This window comes from Aplidium turbinatum, chromosome 2 (assembly GCF_918807975.1).
Source record: "Aplidium turbinatum chromosome 2, kaAplTurb1.1, whole genome shotgun sequence".
NCBI classification, from domain to species: domain Eukaryota; kingdom Metazoa; phylum Chordata; class Ascidiacea; order Aplousobranchia; family Polyclinidae; genus Aplidium; species Aplidium turbinatum.
In genome coordinates this window covers 21,794,583-21,813,737 of record NC_137473.1, presented here as the reverse complement: position 1 = coordinate 21,813,737, position 19,155 = coordinate 21,794,583, and the positions used below count along the sequence as shown (strand labels likewise).

Genomic DNA, 19,155 nt, shown 5'->3' with positions numbered 1-19,155 from the left:
TTTTTTGAGTTTGCGGGTTGCTTGTTTTTGGCCAGTCAATTTTTAGTAATTGTTATTAATTGCTTTTTTTAAGTATCGATAGCGGAAAATCATTGCTTTTTGGGCACTATGGAATAGCGAAATAGTCATTGCTTTTTGACTAACGACTTCCAACCCTGCTGATTGTGTTCTTTCTTGCATAACGATGTGACAATAAGTCAGGAAATGATGCGATGACATCGTACCCTGATATAAATTAAATTTATAAATGAGCCCTGTCGCTAAAAGACTTCAGATGTTGTCGAGCGACAATAAATAAAACCATCCAGACAGCAAAGCAACCGTTTTTAAGGTTTGCACTTTGCAGACGTTGAATCAAAAGAAAATGTTTGATTTGCTGTCTGGGCATAGCAATGTTTTTAGTGACGGACTGAGAGCAAGCAGCGCAGCAAATAGGTTGCACATTGCAAAAGCGCACCCACGCTGATTGTCATCGTAGGAGCCAGTTTTGAGGTCTCCCCGCAGAACTGCTATAATCGAATTCAGTTAGTTTTTGCCAGAGATTTCGGCTCTATATAACCTGGAATCTCTTCACTCAGCAATAATTTCATTGCATTTAGTTGATGGAATTTGGCATATTTTGGCTAAATTTTAAGATCAAAATTTTGAAAGTAGCTGACAGCTAGCGCTACCCTCAAATAATGAACATTCACATTCTTCACCTCTAATCAACTTGTGATTATCATTTCATATAAATTGAAATGTTTTCATTCTTTTTAAATTGCATTTAGAATATTTTGCGAATAGTAAAAAGCAAATTAAAATTTATTTTTGAACGCCTATGGTTCATGCGTGACTTTTGCAGCCTGGCAAAAGAAATGTCGTGTAAATCGACAATTCGGTGCTTGACTTAAGGTCATTCTGTATTTCCAAGATAGTAAAAGAAAAACAAAAAAAATAATACCGGATTTGAGGCGATCCTTCACACTTTGCAACTTTAAGGTGGCGTCAGGAAAACTTATAATCCTAACTTTTTGATTTTGCAAGAAAAGTACGAAGTTTTGGTTAGAAATATTTGTTAAGAGGCTTCAGATAAAAACTAAGTTTGTTTTTAAAATGTTGAAACAGAAGTTTTGGGAGAACCGCAAGTAAAACAAGTAACATTGTCCAACGCACGACTTTTCGGTAATTTAATATAACATTGTTAGTTTAATTTATTAAAGTCAATAATAATTAGTATGATGTAACGTAACTTATAGTATTTGTCTATTTGGTCTGTCTGGTCAACACGGCTGCGGTAGTCATTGGTGAATGTAATCATTTGGTTCACTAACACATCAACACTAAAATTAATCTGCATTTTTCTTGCGTGACTCTAGATAGCAAAATCTGTTTTTTCTTTATTGTTTTAACGTTTGAAAATGGTAAATAAGTACGAAAACCGTTGTCTGTTGGTTAGTTTCACCTCTTTTGAATAACTGTATTTTATCAATGAGAGCAGATAAAATCTTGTCAGTGGATGTCACGTTGTTTCGCTAAATCGCTAAGGTATTAGAGCAGCTACCGCATTGCGTGAGTCTCCACTGTCCACATTATTAGTTTCCACTGCAGAGGTAACCACCATCAAAAACTGAGACAACGTTTAACAGAAAAACATTTGGAAAGCTATGAACACTGCTCAGCATTTATTTCAAGTTTTAAGGGGCAGAATTTAGGCTCCAAGTGATACTTTGACTTTATTTGGTGTTTAAAATCACTTTTTTTCACAAAAAAATTCGAAACTATTATAGGATAGAAGCTATTCTAAAATTGATTCGATTACTCAACTATTCAAAAATGCTCTTTCCTGAGAGTTTGTGTCACTCTTGTGGGTATCAGCGTGGCTTGATGTTTCCCGCAATAGTCGAATGATTTCTCCTTCAATTTTTTATCGCATTGTTTCCAAAAAAAATCTTCAAAAAAAGACATTTTTTCACTTCAGATTGAAAACTAGTAAATAGCGGAGTGCAATTGAAAGAAATGTAGCGTCTTTTCTTTACCGTTACATTAAAAAAGTAGCGTCGCTACTGCAGCCGCTATAGTCCAACAGAAATGTACGCGGGCTAGCAGCAGCAGTGCTATACAAAAGTAGCGCGCTACTACCCACCTCTGCTCGCAGGTACAATGCAATGGAGGAAATTTTGTGATAAAACGGGGCCTTAAATTTGCCTAGATACTCATTTGTTCCTTCGTCTCTTGTCTTTGACAATGTACGGTTTTAAAAAGTTTCTCTATTAGGAATGTATGAAAAGCTTTTCCGGAAACAAAAGAGAGAAAAATGCTTACCATATTCACATATTTGAAAACCCAAGTGAATTATTGCTAGCCTGCATTTGAGAAGTTTCTAAAACTCAATGCCACTACGGTATATTAATATACTGTAGGTGTATGCAAAATAATATAAAAAGGCCAAATAAATAAAACCTACACGTTACGTTCGCTTTTTGCAATTTATCATGGATGTATTTGTATGCTAGGCTATTTTTACCAGCCTTTACTCGCCTGTGACGTGGTTAAGCTTTGCAGGCATCATCGTCATGAATAAACTTGATGAGATTCTTAAGTTGGTTTCTGGGGATTCTACGCTAATCAAAGACAGCAGATGGGTTGTGCAGAAATACATAGAGCGTCCACTACTGGTATATGGAACAAAGTTCGATGTCCGACAGTGGTTCTTGGTAAGCGACTGGAATCCTGTGACGGTGTGGATCTACAAAGAAAGTTACCTTCGTTTCTCATCCAGACCTTTCACTCTCAAGAACTTAGAGCCGTAAGTTGATATCTTTCTTTGACAGGTGATAAACAATGCCGGACATTAGCAATTAAATTATGAAAGATTTAGCTTCCGTAAGCCCATTGCTCTATTCCGTGTACAACCATTGTTATTTCTATTTTTTTTACTCCTGCTAATTGTGAACTAACACTTCAACACTAAATTTCTTTTCTAAGTTAACCGATGTAGTTTTAAATAATGACTGATTGCTCCCCCAGGATGTGAGCAATCGTGCAAATTCTAGTCAGGCTCAATCCAAGTAACAACATTGCATGCTCCTTGCATGCATGCCATAACTTCAGATCATAAAATAACTTGGAGCAATTCTAAAATTCTAAAAGTTGAAAGTGATTAGGCTATAACAAGCGAATGTTTTCTGAAAGTTGGTTCATCAGTCAAAAGCCTCATGTAATGAATCGCAATGATGGCATCTCTTTTCCTGCTATCTACAAAAACTATTGTAAGTGCTTATTTGACGTTTTTTAAATTGGTTTCATGCTGATTGTAAAACTGTGCAGTAGTGCGTACAAAACTCGATTCATGACTCATGCTGTTCACTCTCCTCTCTTGTTGTTATTTAAGTTTCTTGTTGATCGTTAACATATAAGTCCCCCTTTTTTTTCTAACTTATTTCAAACTTTGCGCGCGATAATTTTGTCTAGAAGTTGAATTTTTATTTTGCATGTTTAGTTGATTTCAGCAACATGTCCTGTGTTTTTCCATGCTAGACAGGTAGTCACTACCTGATCTAGCCCCCTAACGAAGTCAGTCGTATCTGATTGACGAAACGTCGGAATGAAAGCAGATTGTCACTGTATACATCTTGTGATAGTTTAGCTTAATTTGTACCAGTAGAACATCTCATTTAACATTGCATGAAGATAACTACATTGCTACAAAGTTACAAACCTGGACAACCACGTGCGTCTTTACCCTATGCCGGTGATATCAGTGGTATCACGAACACGATTTGTCCAGACATAGGCTACATACAGTATTTATCTGGAAAAAAAGAAACATGAACAAGCAGCATAATAAGGTAACTGGTAACTTTAGTGCGACGCATCCAACGTTATCAAATCATTAACCCGAAAAACAGTTCTGGAGAAGTGTTTACAAAGCTTCACGAATCACGTCAGAGGCCGACAGGCGCTAGACACTGGGCAATGAAATTAATGAGAAAAACTTACCACAAGTTTTACACCACCCACAACACCGCTCTTAACCAGCTTAGTGGCCGAATGGTTTCGCCTTCGGTTCTGGTGTTTTGTAGATCTGAGATCGATTCAGGTCAGAGGCCTCCGATTGTGTTCTTTCTCGCATAACGCAGTGAGAATAAGTCGGGTAATAATGTGATGACATCGTGAACCTGATATAAAATTAAAAATGAGCACTGTCGCGAAAAGACCTTAGCTGTTGTAAGGCACTATAAATAAAACCATAACATTATTATTATTAACATCGTTCTTAATTGTCAATGCTGTTCGCATTCTTATGTTCAATTTAGATTACATCTTGTGTGAATCAATTTTACCTCGCTGTTTTACTTTGCATATATTGAAATCATTTTTCACTCGAAACATTCGATTTTTAAAACGTTTTGCAGAATCCTTGCCGGCTGATACCAAAGGTCTTTAAAACCATGTAACCTTTTCATCGATCCAAAGAATTGCACATTCTTGATACAGTTGTTAAATATTTAGATTGTAGGCTAGTAGGCTACTTTTGTTACTAGTCATTTTATACTTCACTTTTTTTGTTCGTTTGTTGTGTTTTTCATTTCAAACGTCTTGTTACGTCTGTTAGATGCATCCACCTGTGCAACTACTCGGTACAAAAGAACTTTGAAGTTGACCCAAAACGTAGCTCTCTACTGCCACACGACAACATGTGGTCGGATACCGATTTCAAAAATTATCTCAGGTGAAACTAAGTCCAAAATTTTTTACACGTTGATATTTAAGAAAAAGGATTGTCTTTTATCGAATTAAATAAACTTCTCATTTATGCTTGACGATGCCAAGATGGCTACACTAGCTATTTCTATTCGTTAATTTTTATGAGCAAAGTATCATTAACTTCTATTTTAGAAAAATATCACAATAATAAGTGTAAGATGACTTCACAAGAATAAAGGTGTAATCACTCCTTTAAATTAACAATTGATTAAAATTTTTGTAATAAATCGTCATTACCACTGTTGTGCTGGGTTTATTTACAGGAATAGGGGTTGTCATACCTTGTGGGAGGACAAAGTGTTTCCTGGGATGAAGAAAGCGATCATCCACATATGCCAGACTGCGCAGGATACTGTCGAGTACAGGTGCTTGATAACTCAAATTTCCTTTTCGTTTGACTTTTCCTTATCTGAAGAGTATTGAATGTTTGTTATGAACTTTGGGCACAGTCATTAAATTCGATAGTTTAAAATATTTTATTGGAAGTTAAATAACAACAGACTGCCTGTCACATTTTACTTTATTATCTCGTTCTGCCGAGTCGTTGTAATCTCAGTTATTTGGTCAGTAAAACCGGATAAACTGTTTATGATAAACGTTTCATACGGAAGCAATTTGTTCTCACTAATTGCTTCGTACGTAGTTCGTGAAGAGATTTCTTCTTGTAGGAAGAGCTCGTTCGAATTGTACGGCGCAGACTTCATGATCGATGAAGATTACAATCCTTGGTTGATTGAAGTCAATTCCAGTCCAACAATGTCCAGGTCAACATCAGTGACAAGCAAGCTATGTGCTTCTGTACAAGAAGATACACTGAAAGGTATACCATGTTTGGAAAAGTACAAGATTATATTTCTTTGGCCAAATAATAAGCTTATCGCAGTTTTTAGATTATTTAGTCCCTCCAAAAATGTTTACTCGAACAATTTTTATAGAAGTTTGCTAAGTATTTGCAAGTCCGTACTCATCTTCATGTTTCGTGATGTGCATTAATTTTAACTCCACTTTCAGCAAAATGGAAAGATTAAACATCTGAAATGTGAAAACAACAAAAACTTTCTTGATACCGGTATTAAATTTCCCTTTTTATTCTCACTCTTGGCAGTAGCTCTGCTGATTGAGCTGATAGTGTTTCTGATGATGTAGATGTCTAGAAGCTTTTAGTTGTTTTCTAAAGTTACTGAATTAGTAGAAAATTTAAAATCGATTTCTTGGAGCTACTTCAAGTTCGAGTCGGCATCCCTGGTTAGGCTACTGAAGGCCACAAAGTAACTGGCAAAACGTATTGATGCTATGATTTGGTGTTTTAAACCAAATAAATTGGCAAAGGCTAGGCCTATAAATTTATTATAGAAAATGAAGTAGGGACTCGTCTCGACACGATCTTACGCTACGCTGCACGGGCCCTCATAGCGCAGTTGGACATGCACCTAACTTGCAGACAAAGAAACGAAAAGACCAAGAAATGCTGATTCAAGTGCCGAAGTGTGCGCTTGACGTACGCAATTCAAGAACAGTTCTGCATTTACCGAGTGAATGGAACAATTCATAGACAACAAGGCATCATTTAATTTTTAACGGAGACTTGTTTATGTGACCTGACCTGTGGCAGTTGTTTAAAGCCTCTGTTGATAAGTGAAAGTACCAGGATTAAGGTACAAAATAAGGTTCAACGATAAAGATTCAAATGATCAACCAGAGATTTCCTCACTATCGAATATGATCGATAGGCCTGCCTACACAAGGCAATATGTCAGTGATGGAGGTTAACAGAAATTAATTTTCACTTACAAAGTTTTGAATGTAGTAAGTGTTACTTTTGATTTTGAATGTTAACATTTCAGTAATCTTGGATAGAAAACGAGACAAGAATTGTGACGTAGGTCTGTTTGAGCTGATGTACAAGCAAGCAACGGTGGACGTGCCTCTGTATGTAGGAAAGGCGCTTAATGTGAGTACTCGCTTTATGTTTGGGAGCATTTTGGTTAGCGTAGGCCTACACATAAAGTCCTCAAAAGGAGAGGGTGACTTGTAACATCAAACATAGCATATAAGCAATAGCAAGAAACATACACGGTCAGTAGGCTATTTTATTATTGTATTGATGATGATCACGTCCCGTATATTGTCAACTTATCAAAAAATACTCTATCTTACCCTTGCGTTCAAGCAATCAGATATGATCCAACTTTTTAAATGAATAAATAGCCTACAGACTATTATCCAACTAAAAATGTGAAAAATTGACCACCGTAACCGATTTAGACTTTAAAAAGATAACTATTCTTCTTTGTCGTACCAGCCTTTGGGGCGAGGGTCTATCCTTTTACCACCCCAGATTCAAGATATTCCCGGAATACACTGGAAGGCTATTAGAGCAGACAGTCTTTGGTTTCATCATCCAAGACGCGCAGACCTTCCACTCCGTTAGGCGGTTTGGAGATGGTACAGTCGTTGATGATGTGGTCTGCAGTTTGTTCCTTGGCACCACATTCACAGGAGGAGGAAGAAGCCATTCCCCATCAGTGCATGATTGAACGAAAACGTTCGACGCTCGTGCGAAAACGGTTAAGGATGAGACGGTAAGGCCGATGGGACGTGTGTCGGCGTTGGGAATGAACGAATTGAGTCTGGTGGTGCTTGTCTTCCATTTAGAATTCCATATATGATTCGTCCAATTAGCCACAGAGATGTCTTGTTCGTCAGATTCGGTAGTCAGAAGTTGAGCAGGTGACACGAATGGGTGTCTTGATTTCAGTCGATGGGGTGCACGTTTGAAGAAGTAAAAACCTTGTAGTAAAGAAAATGTTAGGCTCCAATGCCCGTCGACCGAGAGACAGAATGTCTTCAGCACGACGAAGCTCAGAAGTGTGGATGTCAGCAAGAATAGAGAAATTATCTGATAGTGTGAGAGGCTTCCGCTCGCTGTGCGCAGGGGGGTGTTTATGACAGTATCGATGTTTTAGCCCCGAACCAAGGTATCTTGAGGTGACACTGGACAGATCGCTCACATACCGCCACCATTTGAAGTCACTGGGCAAGAAACTCACATCCCGCGCTGCGCTACTCAAGCGCTTGGCAGGCTCCAGCTGGGGGGCGAGGGCTGACACTTTGCGTATAGTAGCCTTAGCCTTTGTCTACTCTTCAGCAGAGTACTGTGCACCTGTTTGGTGCCGCAGAGCTTACTGCTATAACATCGACACTGCCATAAACAGCGCCCTGCACACAGTGACCGGATGCCTGCGTCCCACACCATTAGACAATCTCCCCATTCTCGCTGGCATCTGACCTGCTGAACTTCGTCGCAAAGAATCCACTCTGTCCCTCGGTCGACGGGCACTGGAGCCTAACCAGTCCTTTGGCTTCTCCATCACAAGATCTCTGCTCTCCCAAACGAGCACCCCAGTTGACTCAAATCAAGACACCCATTCGTGCCAGCCGCTCAACTTCTGATCAACGAAGCTGATGAACAAGACATCTCTGTAGCTATTTGGGCGGACGATAAATGGAATTCTGAATAGAAGTCAAGCACCACCAGACTCTATTCGTTCATCTCCGACGCCGACACACGCCCCATTGGCCTGACACTACAAAGACAGATATGGGTGAGCCTCAACCGTCTCCGTGCTGGCGTTGGGCTTTTCCACTCAACCATGCACCAATGGGGAATGGCCTCTTCCTCCTCCTGTGAATGTGGTGCCGCGGAAAAGACCGACCACATCATCAATGAGTGTATCATCTTCAAGCCACCTAACACAGTGGAAGGTCTGCGTGTCATGGATGATGAAACCAAAGACTGGCTGCTCTTTACTAGCCCAGTGTAGTACGGGAGCATCGTGAATCTGGGGTGGTAAAAGGATAAACCTTCGGCCCCAGAGGCTCACACGACAACAACGGCGATGTTGTGGTAGTGAGCACTGCAATACCAAACAGGTGCACAGTACTCTGCTGAAGAGTAGACAATGGCTAAGGCGGCTATACGCAAAGTGTCAGCCCTCAGCTGGAGCCTGCCGAGCAATAGCGCAACGCAGGATGTCAGTTTTTTGCGCAGTGCCACCAAATGGTGGGGGTATGTGAGCGATTTATCTAATGTCACCCAGGTGTCACCCCAAGGTATATGGTTCAGGGTAGTAACTTTATTGATTTTATTCTACAACTAACAAACGAATTGAACAAATACATTACAACTCGTAGGCCTTAAATCTAGAGCACTTTCTTTGCTTTGAATTACTCTTAGTCTTACTTAAAAAAAATTAAAAGCTTACTTAGAAATTATGTCATAAACATGTGAAAATAAAGTTAACCCAAAACAAAAATTAATTTTATAACTTTCTTAATTGACTCTACGACAGTGAAACCTCTTTTTATAGAAATACTTGTTTTATTGTTGTTATGTCCCAAACGTTGTAGCAAACAGAATGTAATTATTGACATTAAATCGCCCTCGTTGTTAGATGATTTCCATTGCTGATCATGCTCGCGCATGAACATGATGGCTTTGAATTTGATTCTCACAGCAAATTAAACTGACAATGCCGTAAGGAAACATATTGAAAGTGACCTGCTGAATGCTCGGGACAAAATACATTGTTAGCAGATTCCTTATTCCTTATTCTTGGCAAACAAACTGCAGTTTCAAACAGCAAGATGATTTGCATTTCCTGGTGTGCACTTAAACAACGATAGCCTTTTATTCAGCAAAACCTGGCGAATTAAATGATTTATAGACAGCACCACTTCAACAGCAACCAACTAAAATTTCGTTTTGTTAGTTTCGTTGACCAGGCTTGCGTAGGTGGTTTAAAGTCTCTGCAATTATTATTCTTCTAGACGCTTTTTCTTTCGGAGGATAAAGATTCCCACAAACAAACACTTTCGAGGAATGCGATACGAGTAGAAGACTATTTTATCTTTGTTTACCGTATATCTTAATGGAAAAGTTGTTCCTAACTGTTGCAATAAAATAGGTATTGCTTAACATTGGTTTCCACAAAAATTCATAAATAATCATGGGAAATCCAATCGTCTTTATTTTAACCTTTCAAGCGTCGGGCCTATCCTTTTAGCATGCTAGTGTTAGTGGTGACCATGTTTTAACCATGTTAAAGGTTGTCCTATACTTAATTCAAGTGTCGGGTATGAGAAGATAAGGTTCTCATTGTACAGGGTGACCCAAAAAGATGCGTACCCATGTTTTATTCAATTTTTTCACATTTGGAACACATCTTGGGAAAGCCAAGTAGGCCTACTAAGCTTGTACTAAGCCTTCGGCACAAAGGAGAGTAAGGTGGCCAGTTCCTTTCTCTCGGCCACCTTTCATGCAACAATTATGCCCACCCAATTTATTACACTCTAGGTAGAGGTGAGCGGTGTTTTCAACAACCAGCAGAAGCTGGAGTCGAACCAGGTTTGCATAATTGGAAAGCCAACGCCTTATCCGTTGCGCCATCCCACCGCTGACCATGTAGTGGTGACAAAAAAATTGCAAAATAATCTAAGCAAGAAGGCAATTTTTAACGTCACAATGTGTAGAGGTGGGATGGAGTAGCGGATCAGGCGCTTGCTTTGCAATCCTGGTTCGACTCCTGGCATAAGCTGGTTGTTGAAAAACATCACTCACTTCTACCCAAGGTGTAATAAATGGGGTGGGTATAATTGCTAAAGAAAAGGTGTCCTAGAGAAAGGAATTTATTTTCTCATCTCCCCGATGCTTGGATCAAGTATGAAACTCACCTTTTTATGCAGCACTAGGTGAATTGTAGTGTAGTGTGAATTGTAGTTGAGTTGTAGATACCATCAGTGGGTGTTTTTTTTGAAGAGATCTTCGTAGAAATACGTTTCCATATCCACTTAACCTAACTGATTGTTCCTTTGATTTATATTTTTATATATTTTAGGTTGACGGAGTAACCATCAAGAAACCATCCATTCCCGTGCGTCGTCCGATTTGCCAAGCGTCCAGCTCTTCCAATAATAATCCTAATAACAAAAGTAATAACGCTAACACTGAAAACTCATCACTTGCCTCAAAGTCGATAGGACGGGCTACCAGTGTCTATTTTCATGTGGTCAACAAGCCGCCTAAGTCCAGGATGAAGCAACAAGCATCAAACAATACTTCGCAGTCAACGCGTAACCATCAGGATCGTGCCAAGACTCCTGTTAAGATAAAGATGCAAACTACCATGAAGCGATTAACGAGCGAAGCTAGTAACACACCGAGCCGACCCAACGCTTTTAACCTCCCCAAATGTCCCACCACAACTGTCAGTGGTAACCAAACTACTTCCTCCTCACAAACCACCTCTGTGAAGCCATACCCCCAAAACCGAGTCAGCGCCAAAGCAAACGGATCTCTTTACAAGCTTCCAGCAAGCGAAGATTCTCCAAATCAAATATCCAATGGCTCCCACTTGGTCAGCTCTCCTCAAGCTAAAGCTGCTTCGACCATGGGGATGATGAACCTTGGCTCCGCATACAGCAGCGTTGTCGCGGCTGCCAACAGAGGCTACCTCCCCAGCAAAATCAATCACCCTTACCCCCCTCCACAAGCAGTAGTTCCTAAAACATTTCCTGTATCAGGTGTTCCAGGAGGCGACGTTTTGGCAGGGGGTTCTGCAGTTATCCACCCAGCACCCCCTCCGGGATTGGTCACACTGAGTCCGCAAACCATTGGGCTAAGCCTTCCGTTCCAAAAATATTACAACATGCACGTAGAACAGACAAATCAACAATCAGGAAACACCATGCAGAAGAGAGGCGTCACATACGGGATTCAGGACTTTCGACTTGCGGGTTCTCACCCCCGCGTTTCAGGTATCCATGAATGGGTTTCCCAACAACGGAGTGGCTTTGCTGTGACGTGTTATTACCCACCTAACCACGCAACTGTTAACCCAGTAACTAAACTCAAATCGCCAAACAAATCAAATAATCAGACGTTTTGTGATCCTTCAAACAATGACTCCGATGTCTCGTTTTCGCCATCATTAGGTTCTTTGGCTATTCCGACGCATAAACGTATACTTGTAAAAAAATCGTTAGGAGATACGGATTATGAGGAATTTAGTAAATACGTCGACAAATTTCTTGCTTTTCCAAGAGCACTGCGTTACAAGAAGTTAGCTGATGGTTGTCCATTCAACCATAGTTGGTTCACGCACCACGAGAAGTCAAAACGAAGGTCCACTTCTGTAAACCAGGCTCTTTTAGTGTGGTCTAAATCAAAACTGAGAAGGACCAGGATAAAAGGCCTTCCCACTGTCTAATCGTGGTTTCATTTTTGACATGTCCTTCTCTAATTATGTCCCAGTCACCCATTTCCAGCCAACATTTTTTCCCGGATTTCAAATTATCATCGTCATATTGGCAGTTTGGTGATCATAATGGGTTTGAACCCATAATTATGTTGACTCTGTTTCTCATTTAGAACTTTATAATTTTTCACATGAAGTCCTTATTCATATTGACATACATGTTTGTATTTTAGTAGGGGGAAGGATAATTTCAATTATAACTTTAGCCATGGTTTTAGGATACAACAGTATATTCTAAGACCTTCGGTATAACTTTTCTTAAATTTGCATTCAAACCCCTCTTCTTAATTTTAGCGATTACTGTGGCGTCAGTACAGAACGTCTTTGCGTACCATGGAAGCAATGAATTTGCCGAGAGATTTTTCAACTGTCACAACCAGTTAGCCTACCCTTTTTGGAAAGGAAATAAATTTTAAAAATTTTATCTTTGTGAACGTTGCTCAAACAAAAACGACTCTGCGATTTTGGCATTGAAATTTTTGCCTATGTCTTTAATAAAGAAAAAAATTTAATTCAGCTTATATCGTGTTATTTCGCTTGGTGATATGACTGATTTCTCAATCTAAATAACAAATTTGTTGGGGATGCTTTTCTAAATATCTAAAAAACATTAAGGTTTTAACTGTTATAAACTTTTAAAATTATTAGATATTTCATGTCTTTATTAGTTGTGCGTGAAAGTTTTCTTGAAGTTTTTTTGAACTTACTTTATTTTGACTGACTGCGTAAGAAGTTTTTTGCATGACATTTTCACACGACCAAAATGAGCAGCTTTTCAAAGATAAAAATTTCACTAAATTTGAGCTGTAGGCTACTATGGTTGTTTTTTGTGTATCTCTTCTTGCTTCATGCCAATCAGGATTTAAGTTAGAAACTACCATTGATTTATAAATTAGAGAGGAGAAAAGAGGAAGGTGTTGCGACTTTTATTGGTTTGTCTACAATCTGTATGAAAAGAGTATTAGGGGAGACTGGGGTTAGTTGGAAAGTTTTTCTTTTAAAGTGAAATTTAAAACAACTGGTGCATAACCTGACAACTTGAAGCGGCTTAAATTATCACCTATGGTGTCCTGTATCTTACAACCAAAAATACGTATTGAGTCAATTCAGCTTTTAATGGAAATTTAAAATAAACAAACATACAACGATTTTCCAACTAACCCCATGTCTGGGGTTAGTTGGAAAACATCATGGGGTTAGTTGGAAAACGTCATGAGGTTAACATTTACATGTCGTTGTAAGCAAATAAATTACTTTCTTTCAAGTAAAAAAGCAATAAATTCAACAACCAATTACTTTAAACCAGGGTTTCTCATCCTGGAGGCCATGGACTCTAGTAGGCCATGAGCCTTTTTCAAGGACGCCATTGAAAAAAAATAATTTTTTTAATTTATTTACTCTATGTCCTTTGTAGGCTACTTTCCAAGTTATTCAAAGTTCAAACTAAAACCTTACAATGTGCTAAAAACAAGTATATTAGAGCTTATACTACTTTCAAAAGCACAATTTAAAAATTCAAAAGTATTCAAAACATTTTCCAACTAACCCCATCTACAATTTTCCAACTAGCCCCATCAGGACATGACTAACAATTTTCCTAAAATATTCAAGCATGGTTCATTTGACCAAAATTTATTTATTTCTCAGTATTGTGGAACAACTACAGCTAACACACACCAAAAAACGTGTGTCTATCTTTAACGCCATGGACGCATAAGATGTTTCTCAAAGAGCCAAAAATTTTACTTCATAGCTAAAAAAATAAAAAATGTTCGCTCAAGCAGGCATACCTGGACTCAGCAAATCGAAACTAACATGGATTGTGTGTTTTGACAAACTACATCACATGGTGGCAGTAAATATTTTAAAAAGTTTTCGGGAGTTGCAAAAATGCTGATTTTTCAACTAACCCCGCTTTCCAACTAACCCCAGTCTCCCCTACTGTGTCACATGGCTACCTAGTAGATATGGCCGGCTATGTCACATATGAAGGCCTTTTTACAACGGGCCGATAGAAAAATATTTGAAATTTTGACGAACAAAGAAACTGCTCTTACTGGCATGGGGTATAACAAGGCAGATATTTTTCAGACTTGTTAGGCGTTTTTAATGCATTTAACAGGTGCCTGACCTTACATTTAGACATATTGCATTACCAAACTACATAACGAATGGTGCAAATTAATAATTTGTAAGTGAACAAACATCTCAAAATAAGCAATAACAAACAGCACAGACTATTTTTTTACAACAGAAATAGTGTAAGGACATGCGAAAATAATGATATATGTTTTATTCAATGAAGTGGGGGGGAACTACAAAGACGATAGTGATCGTGGTGACGGAAAAAAGACATCCCATAACTACAATAGAATCTTAAACTACTTTTGCCTTTGCTTAAATGCTACAATGTTATCCTTTCTTTTTGACTCATTTATAATCTTTTGGTAATTATTATAATAAATATTAACAACAATTTTCGATGCAAAGTGGTTGCCCCAGACCACCAGTGTGTCACATGCAAACTTTACACCGGAGAAAAAATATTTTTTGAAAACATAGGCTACTACATAGCTTTTCGACAAGGCAATCCACATTTGCGTACCTTTTCTTCAACAACATCTAAAGCAGCAAAAGCACTATAAACAAAATCAGAAAGTGGCTGAGAAGACACATTGAAGCCCCCCTTGACAAAAGCTGAAAGTACAAAGGAGCTTTAGCTGCAGAATTAGCTGTAAGTAAACTTTTGCACATTTGGAGCGTTTAACAAGTTTTTTTGCAATATAACCGGCTATTGTAAAGCCAACTTCTGCACTATTAGAAGATAATGTTGCGTTAAACATTTCATTGGCAACTTCATCCACATCTTCCTGAAACTTTTTAAAGCTTGAAATGCATGGATCATTTGCAGCTAGATCCTCTTTCCAAAATTGAATATCCCTTTTCAACAAATATTTTTGCACATGCAAATTTCGATCTACTAACAGCTTCAGCAACCTTTGGAAAGCCAGACAACTTGTCAGAAATAATGTTGTAAAAAATCAAAAAGTTTTATTCCCGACAGTATAGCCTACTGGAAACCATCTGGGCAGTGTGCCTCAGTTATGTCACTGAAAATAAGATATTCTGTTTTTCTGCGAAAAGTCTACCAGTTCATCAAGTTGTTTTATATGAATTTTGGGTGCTTTTCGTGGAGGTGCTGGAGTTGGTAAAGCTGATGGAGTGATGGCGTTTTAATGCTTGAATTGAGTGAACTGTCGGAACTGGATTTAGCTTCCACTTGAGGTTATTTCTTTTACCATAACTTCTAAATTTCTCTTCAAAATGTTTCATACACAAAATAGACTTTTTGTAGGCTTCCAGTTAGATCGGTTAACAAAGTTTATCCATTGCGCCAGCAAAACTACACTATATCCAGAGGAAAAGCAAACTTAGAAATATTGGTAACATAAGTAAAGTAGCCTGATTTGCAACCAAACGCAACGCATTTGTTAGGCATTCTGTAACTTAATTCCTATAAAATGCAATGAAACAACAAGTCCATCATCTACTTGAACATGTGAACTTCAGATCATGACCGATTCGTGGTCATGTATAATTGTATACTGTATAGGCTATCCTACATGCTAAGACATGCATTACGATTCATACATTAGTCAAAGAGTTACAATATTTTGCTGACAGAAAACGATTGGTTCATCTGGTTTAGTTTTGCAAACATGAAGTTGACCTGCTTTCCTTTCGTCAACTGACTACAAAGTTAAAGTAGGCTACAGTAGCAATTAAAAAGTATGCTGAAGTGAAGATACAACTTCGCCTGTAGCCATTGCATATCAGAAGCTTGATTTGCTCAGTAATCAGCTGCATAATTTCGGTACCGTGCATTACTTTTCTGTGCTATGTTGCTTGAGAATATCACATGAAAACTAACTGCACAAGTGCACATATTGTGCGACTTTATTGTTTTCCTTTTCACTCTAGCTGCTAGACTTGCCTATGCTGTGACTAACTGCGTATGAGCTTACTTCATGGTTCACTCCCATCAAGCAAAATGTCCAGCTGCGCAATGTTTCAGCTCTCAATTTACAAACTTTCTTTACATTGAGTCAACGTCCACAAACCTGCGATTCATGTCTACATACTCATAAGGCAAAAGTAATGTGTTTTGTCTGCCGAACTGCTACGAAACAGTCGGCCCGGTATTTTAAGGCTTCAAAATGTGACATAGCCGGTCATCTCTACTAGTATGGTCATGTGTGTCATTACGCAAAAGCAATATGTTGTGGTATTTGCTGTTTTGTTTGACCTGCTGCTTACACACTCTATGTTGATTAATTATTTTCTTGATGTTTTTTTACCTGAAGTCCCGAATAAGTGGTCATGTATAAATAATGATTCGAGATAAAATCAGAATGAAGCTACACTTGCATTCTTTTTTCAATAAAAAGTTCCACCATGAAGACTAAACTTCATCGCACATTGTTTCTTCATCCGAACGCAACGTAGTGTAGCACACGGCGCAACGTTTTGAACGTGTAATAGGATACAAGACAGGACTAGTCACTCCACATAAAACATAAACGTTTAGAAATACAACAGTAACGTGGAAATTCTTCGCTACATCAGGTATTATATTCCCAGGCAGACTCTACTAGACGCTCGTGTGTTCTTTGTGACGACGACTCATTTTCTTCCGCATCAAGCCAAGCCGATTTCGTTGAAGATCCTGCCTTCCTTCGTGTGCTCCGTCGCTACAAGCACTGTCGCAACTGGAGGATGGTTACCTGCAAGTGTGCAGCCAAGCGTGGCTTCATCAGCACAGACTTTTTAAGCAACAGCCTATGCTGTGTCGGAGACCCCCCTCCCGTTGGAGTGCGCTTTGGACCGTGAAGATACGTTTGTCAGCACTTCCGGCACAAGATAATTTATGCATGTTTGGCCACATACTTGTAGAAATATTTTCATCAAGCATCACAAAATAAGCAATTTTTTTATATTTTCTGTTTTTTTATTACTTTTTTTTACGTTTTTCATAAAATGACAATTAGGCTTACTAAAATGTTGCAATGCGGAACTGCACTCGTTTGTTGCGTTTCTATTTGTCGTAGACCTTCGTATGTAGGCTATAACGCAAAAAGCAAAAAAAAAAAATCTTTATGCTCAATGCATAAATTACGCATTTCAGCAAACAAAGATTATGACATGAGACTTTTTCCTACGTTTAGTAGGTTTATCTACTGTGAAGCACTTAGACTTCTCTAAATTTCAGCCACAAATTTACTGTATTCAGTGAAATGTGCCTCTATCGACTCTTCTAGGGGTGTTGTAAAATAGAGTTAAGAATAACTTCGCTATTCGCTAAGGCAATAAGCAAAGTAAAAGTTTCCATCTAGGCCTGTCTCAGCCAAAAAATTACACAAAATGAGCAAAACAAAAATAAAGGAAGTTCTGTTTATAGCATCCCAGATAAGCACCATCTCGAAGATGGTGAGTTTAATCAATCCTTATTTGACAAAGAGCAAAGCGCATGGAAAGCCAACATTTTTTTTGGAAACAAAAGAGCTTACAACTGAACAGAATCGGTGACCAGTCTAAGAGAAGCATATACTGTAGGCCTATATAGATCAGTGCTTGGTTTCGCGAAATATGAGAGATGAGGTTCTGCAAATTTAAAGGGCTCTACAAAGGTTCCTCGCTTTTTAGGCAAATTGATTTCTTGCTGAAGTGTATTCATGCATCATTCTACATTTTCATATCACCATGCTGTATTCGAACTCCAAGTAGGCCAGTTAATCAAACAAAATGTTGAGTGCAGTCAATTTCTTCCGCATTCAATACTGCCATTTGCAGTTTACTCGTTGACAATTCTCCCCAACAGCATGATCTGTTAACTGGGTTTTTGTGATTGAAAATTGAATGGGGCTGTTCACCAGGCATTTAGTTAAATAACATGATGCGTTCTACTTGTGTAAATTAAGCTGAACCACCATAATATGAATAAAGGGACAATCTGCTTTTATTTCGACGTTTCGTCAATTGTATTTTTTGTTTTTTGCATGTTTGGTAGTAAACATGGACCTATTGGTCTGATGCTAATAAATAATAATAAAATTAAAATAGCCGAAAAAGAAACAATGATAGTTGTTGTGTTTCTTGTTCATTGTTGTGCCACAGGAACGTTACAGCACTGTTTTTATGTAAATTTTTGTGAGTGGGGGTTCTGTGACAAACACGATAGTAATCGAAGGTTTTCCCTTTGTGCCAGTTGAATTTTTTAACGTGGGCCAATTGAGTTTTGGATGTGTGCCAGTCGGACGACCACTGTCTTATAATGTAGGCTACTAATAAAACAGGGAAAGTGTAGCCTACACCTGCAAATATAGCTTGTTTTGCACAAGATATTGCGCTTTGTATCTTTGTATTGTAATTATAAAGCATTTATTCGGGGACGAAAAAAGATTTTGTTTGGGGCATGCGGAACGCTGTTGGAAAACAAGAGAGGGTTGATGTGCCTCCATCTGTAACTCACATTAAACATGGCCCCTTTGTGCCAAATTTTGGTGGCGCCTTCTATACGAAGGAGATGGAGAATTCTGTCGATGCGGCTTGTTTGAAACTTTTATTGTTCTGTTTTGTTAATTCCTAACCAAATGCCCAGAATCTTGATGCTGTTCAAGATCGCAGCTTCAAGAAAAAGCAATTGAGCTTGGTGGGTCAGATCAGGTTCGGACGCCAGGTGGGTCAGATCAGGTTTGGACGCCAGGATCTGGGTCTTTCTCCGGTTGAATTTCTGGCCGGACATGGTCTGGTGCAAGGCTAGTTCTTTGAGAGATGGAATGTCTCTTGTTATAAATGTGGTGTCGTCCGCATATTGTTGTATTAGCTTGGAAAAGCAAAAACCTTTGATAAGTTTGTTTTTTTTCTATGCGACTGGTGAGCACATCAGCACAGATTATGAAACAGTGCATGCTGATGGGGCATTCCTGTCGAATGCCTCTTTTGATGTTGATTCGTTTGGTTAAGCTCCATTTATTTCTATCTTGCTTTTTGTTTTGTTATAAACCAAAGACAGGTAGTTCATCATCATTGG

General features: G+C 38.6%; 1 protein-coding gene across 3 annotated transcripts in view; it reads left to right on the top strand.

Annotated features, from left to right (window-relative positions):
* Nucleotides 1–18,308, top strand: part of LOC145765717 (tubulin tyrosine ligase 3-like) — a 70,527-nt gene extending 52,219 nt beyond the window's left edge. The window contains exons 15-21 of one of the 3 annotated variants that reach the window (XM_082577538.1): nucleotides 2,545–2,788; nucleotides 4,598–4,714; nucleotides 5,013–5,114; nucleotides 5,418–5,569; nucleotides 6,594–6,700; nucleotides 10,647–11,565; nucleotides 16,711–18,308. In XM_082577538.1, coding sequence (XP_082433664.1) covers nucleotides 2,545–2,788; nucleotides 4,598–4,714; nucleotides 5,013–5,114; nucleotides 5,418–5,569; nucleotides 6,594–6,700; nucleotides 10,647–11,565; nucleotides 16,711–16,955 — 1,886 coding nt within the window. In that variant the 3' untranslated portion in view covers nucleotides 16,956–18,308. Of the gene's footprint in view, nucleotides 1–2,544; nucleotides 2,789–4,597; nucleotides 4,715–5,012; nucleotides 5,115–5,417; nucleotides 5,570–6,593; nucleotides 6,701–10,646; nucleotides 11,566–16,706 lie in introns of all 3 variants that reach the window. The other 2 variants (XM_082577540.1, XM_082577539.1) reach the window with 2 other exon arrangements.
* The last annotated feature ends 847 nt before the right edge of the window (nucleotides 18,309–19,155 follow it).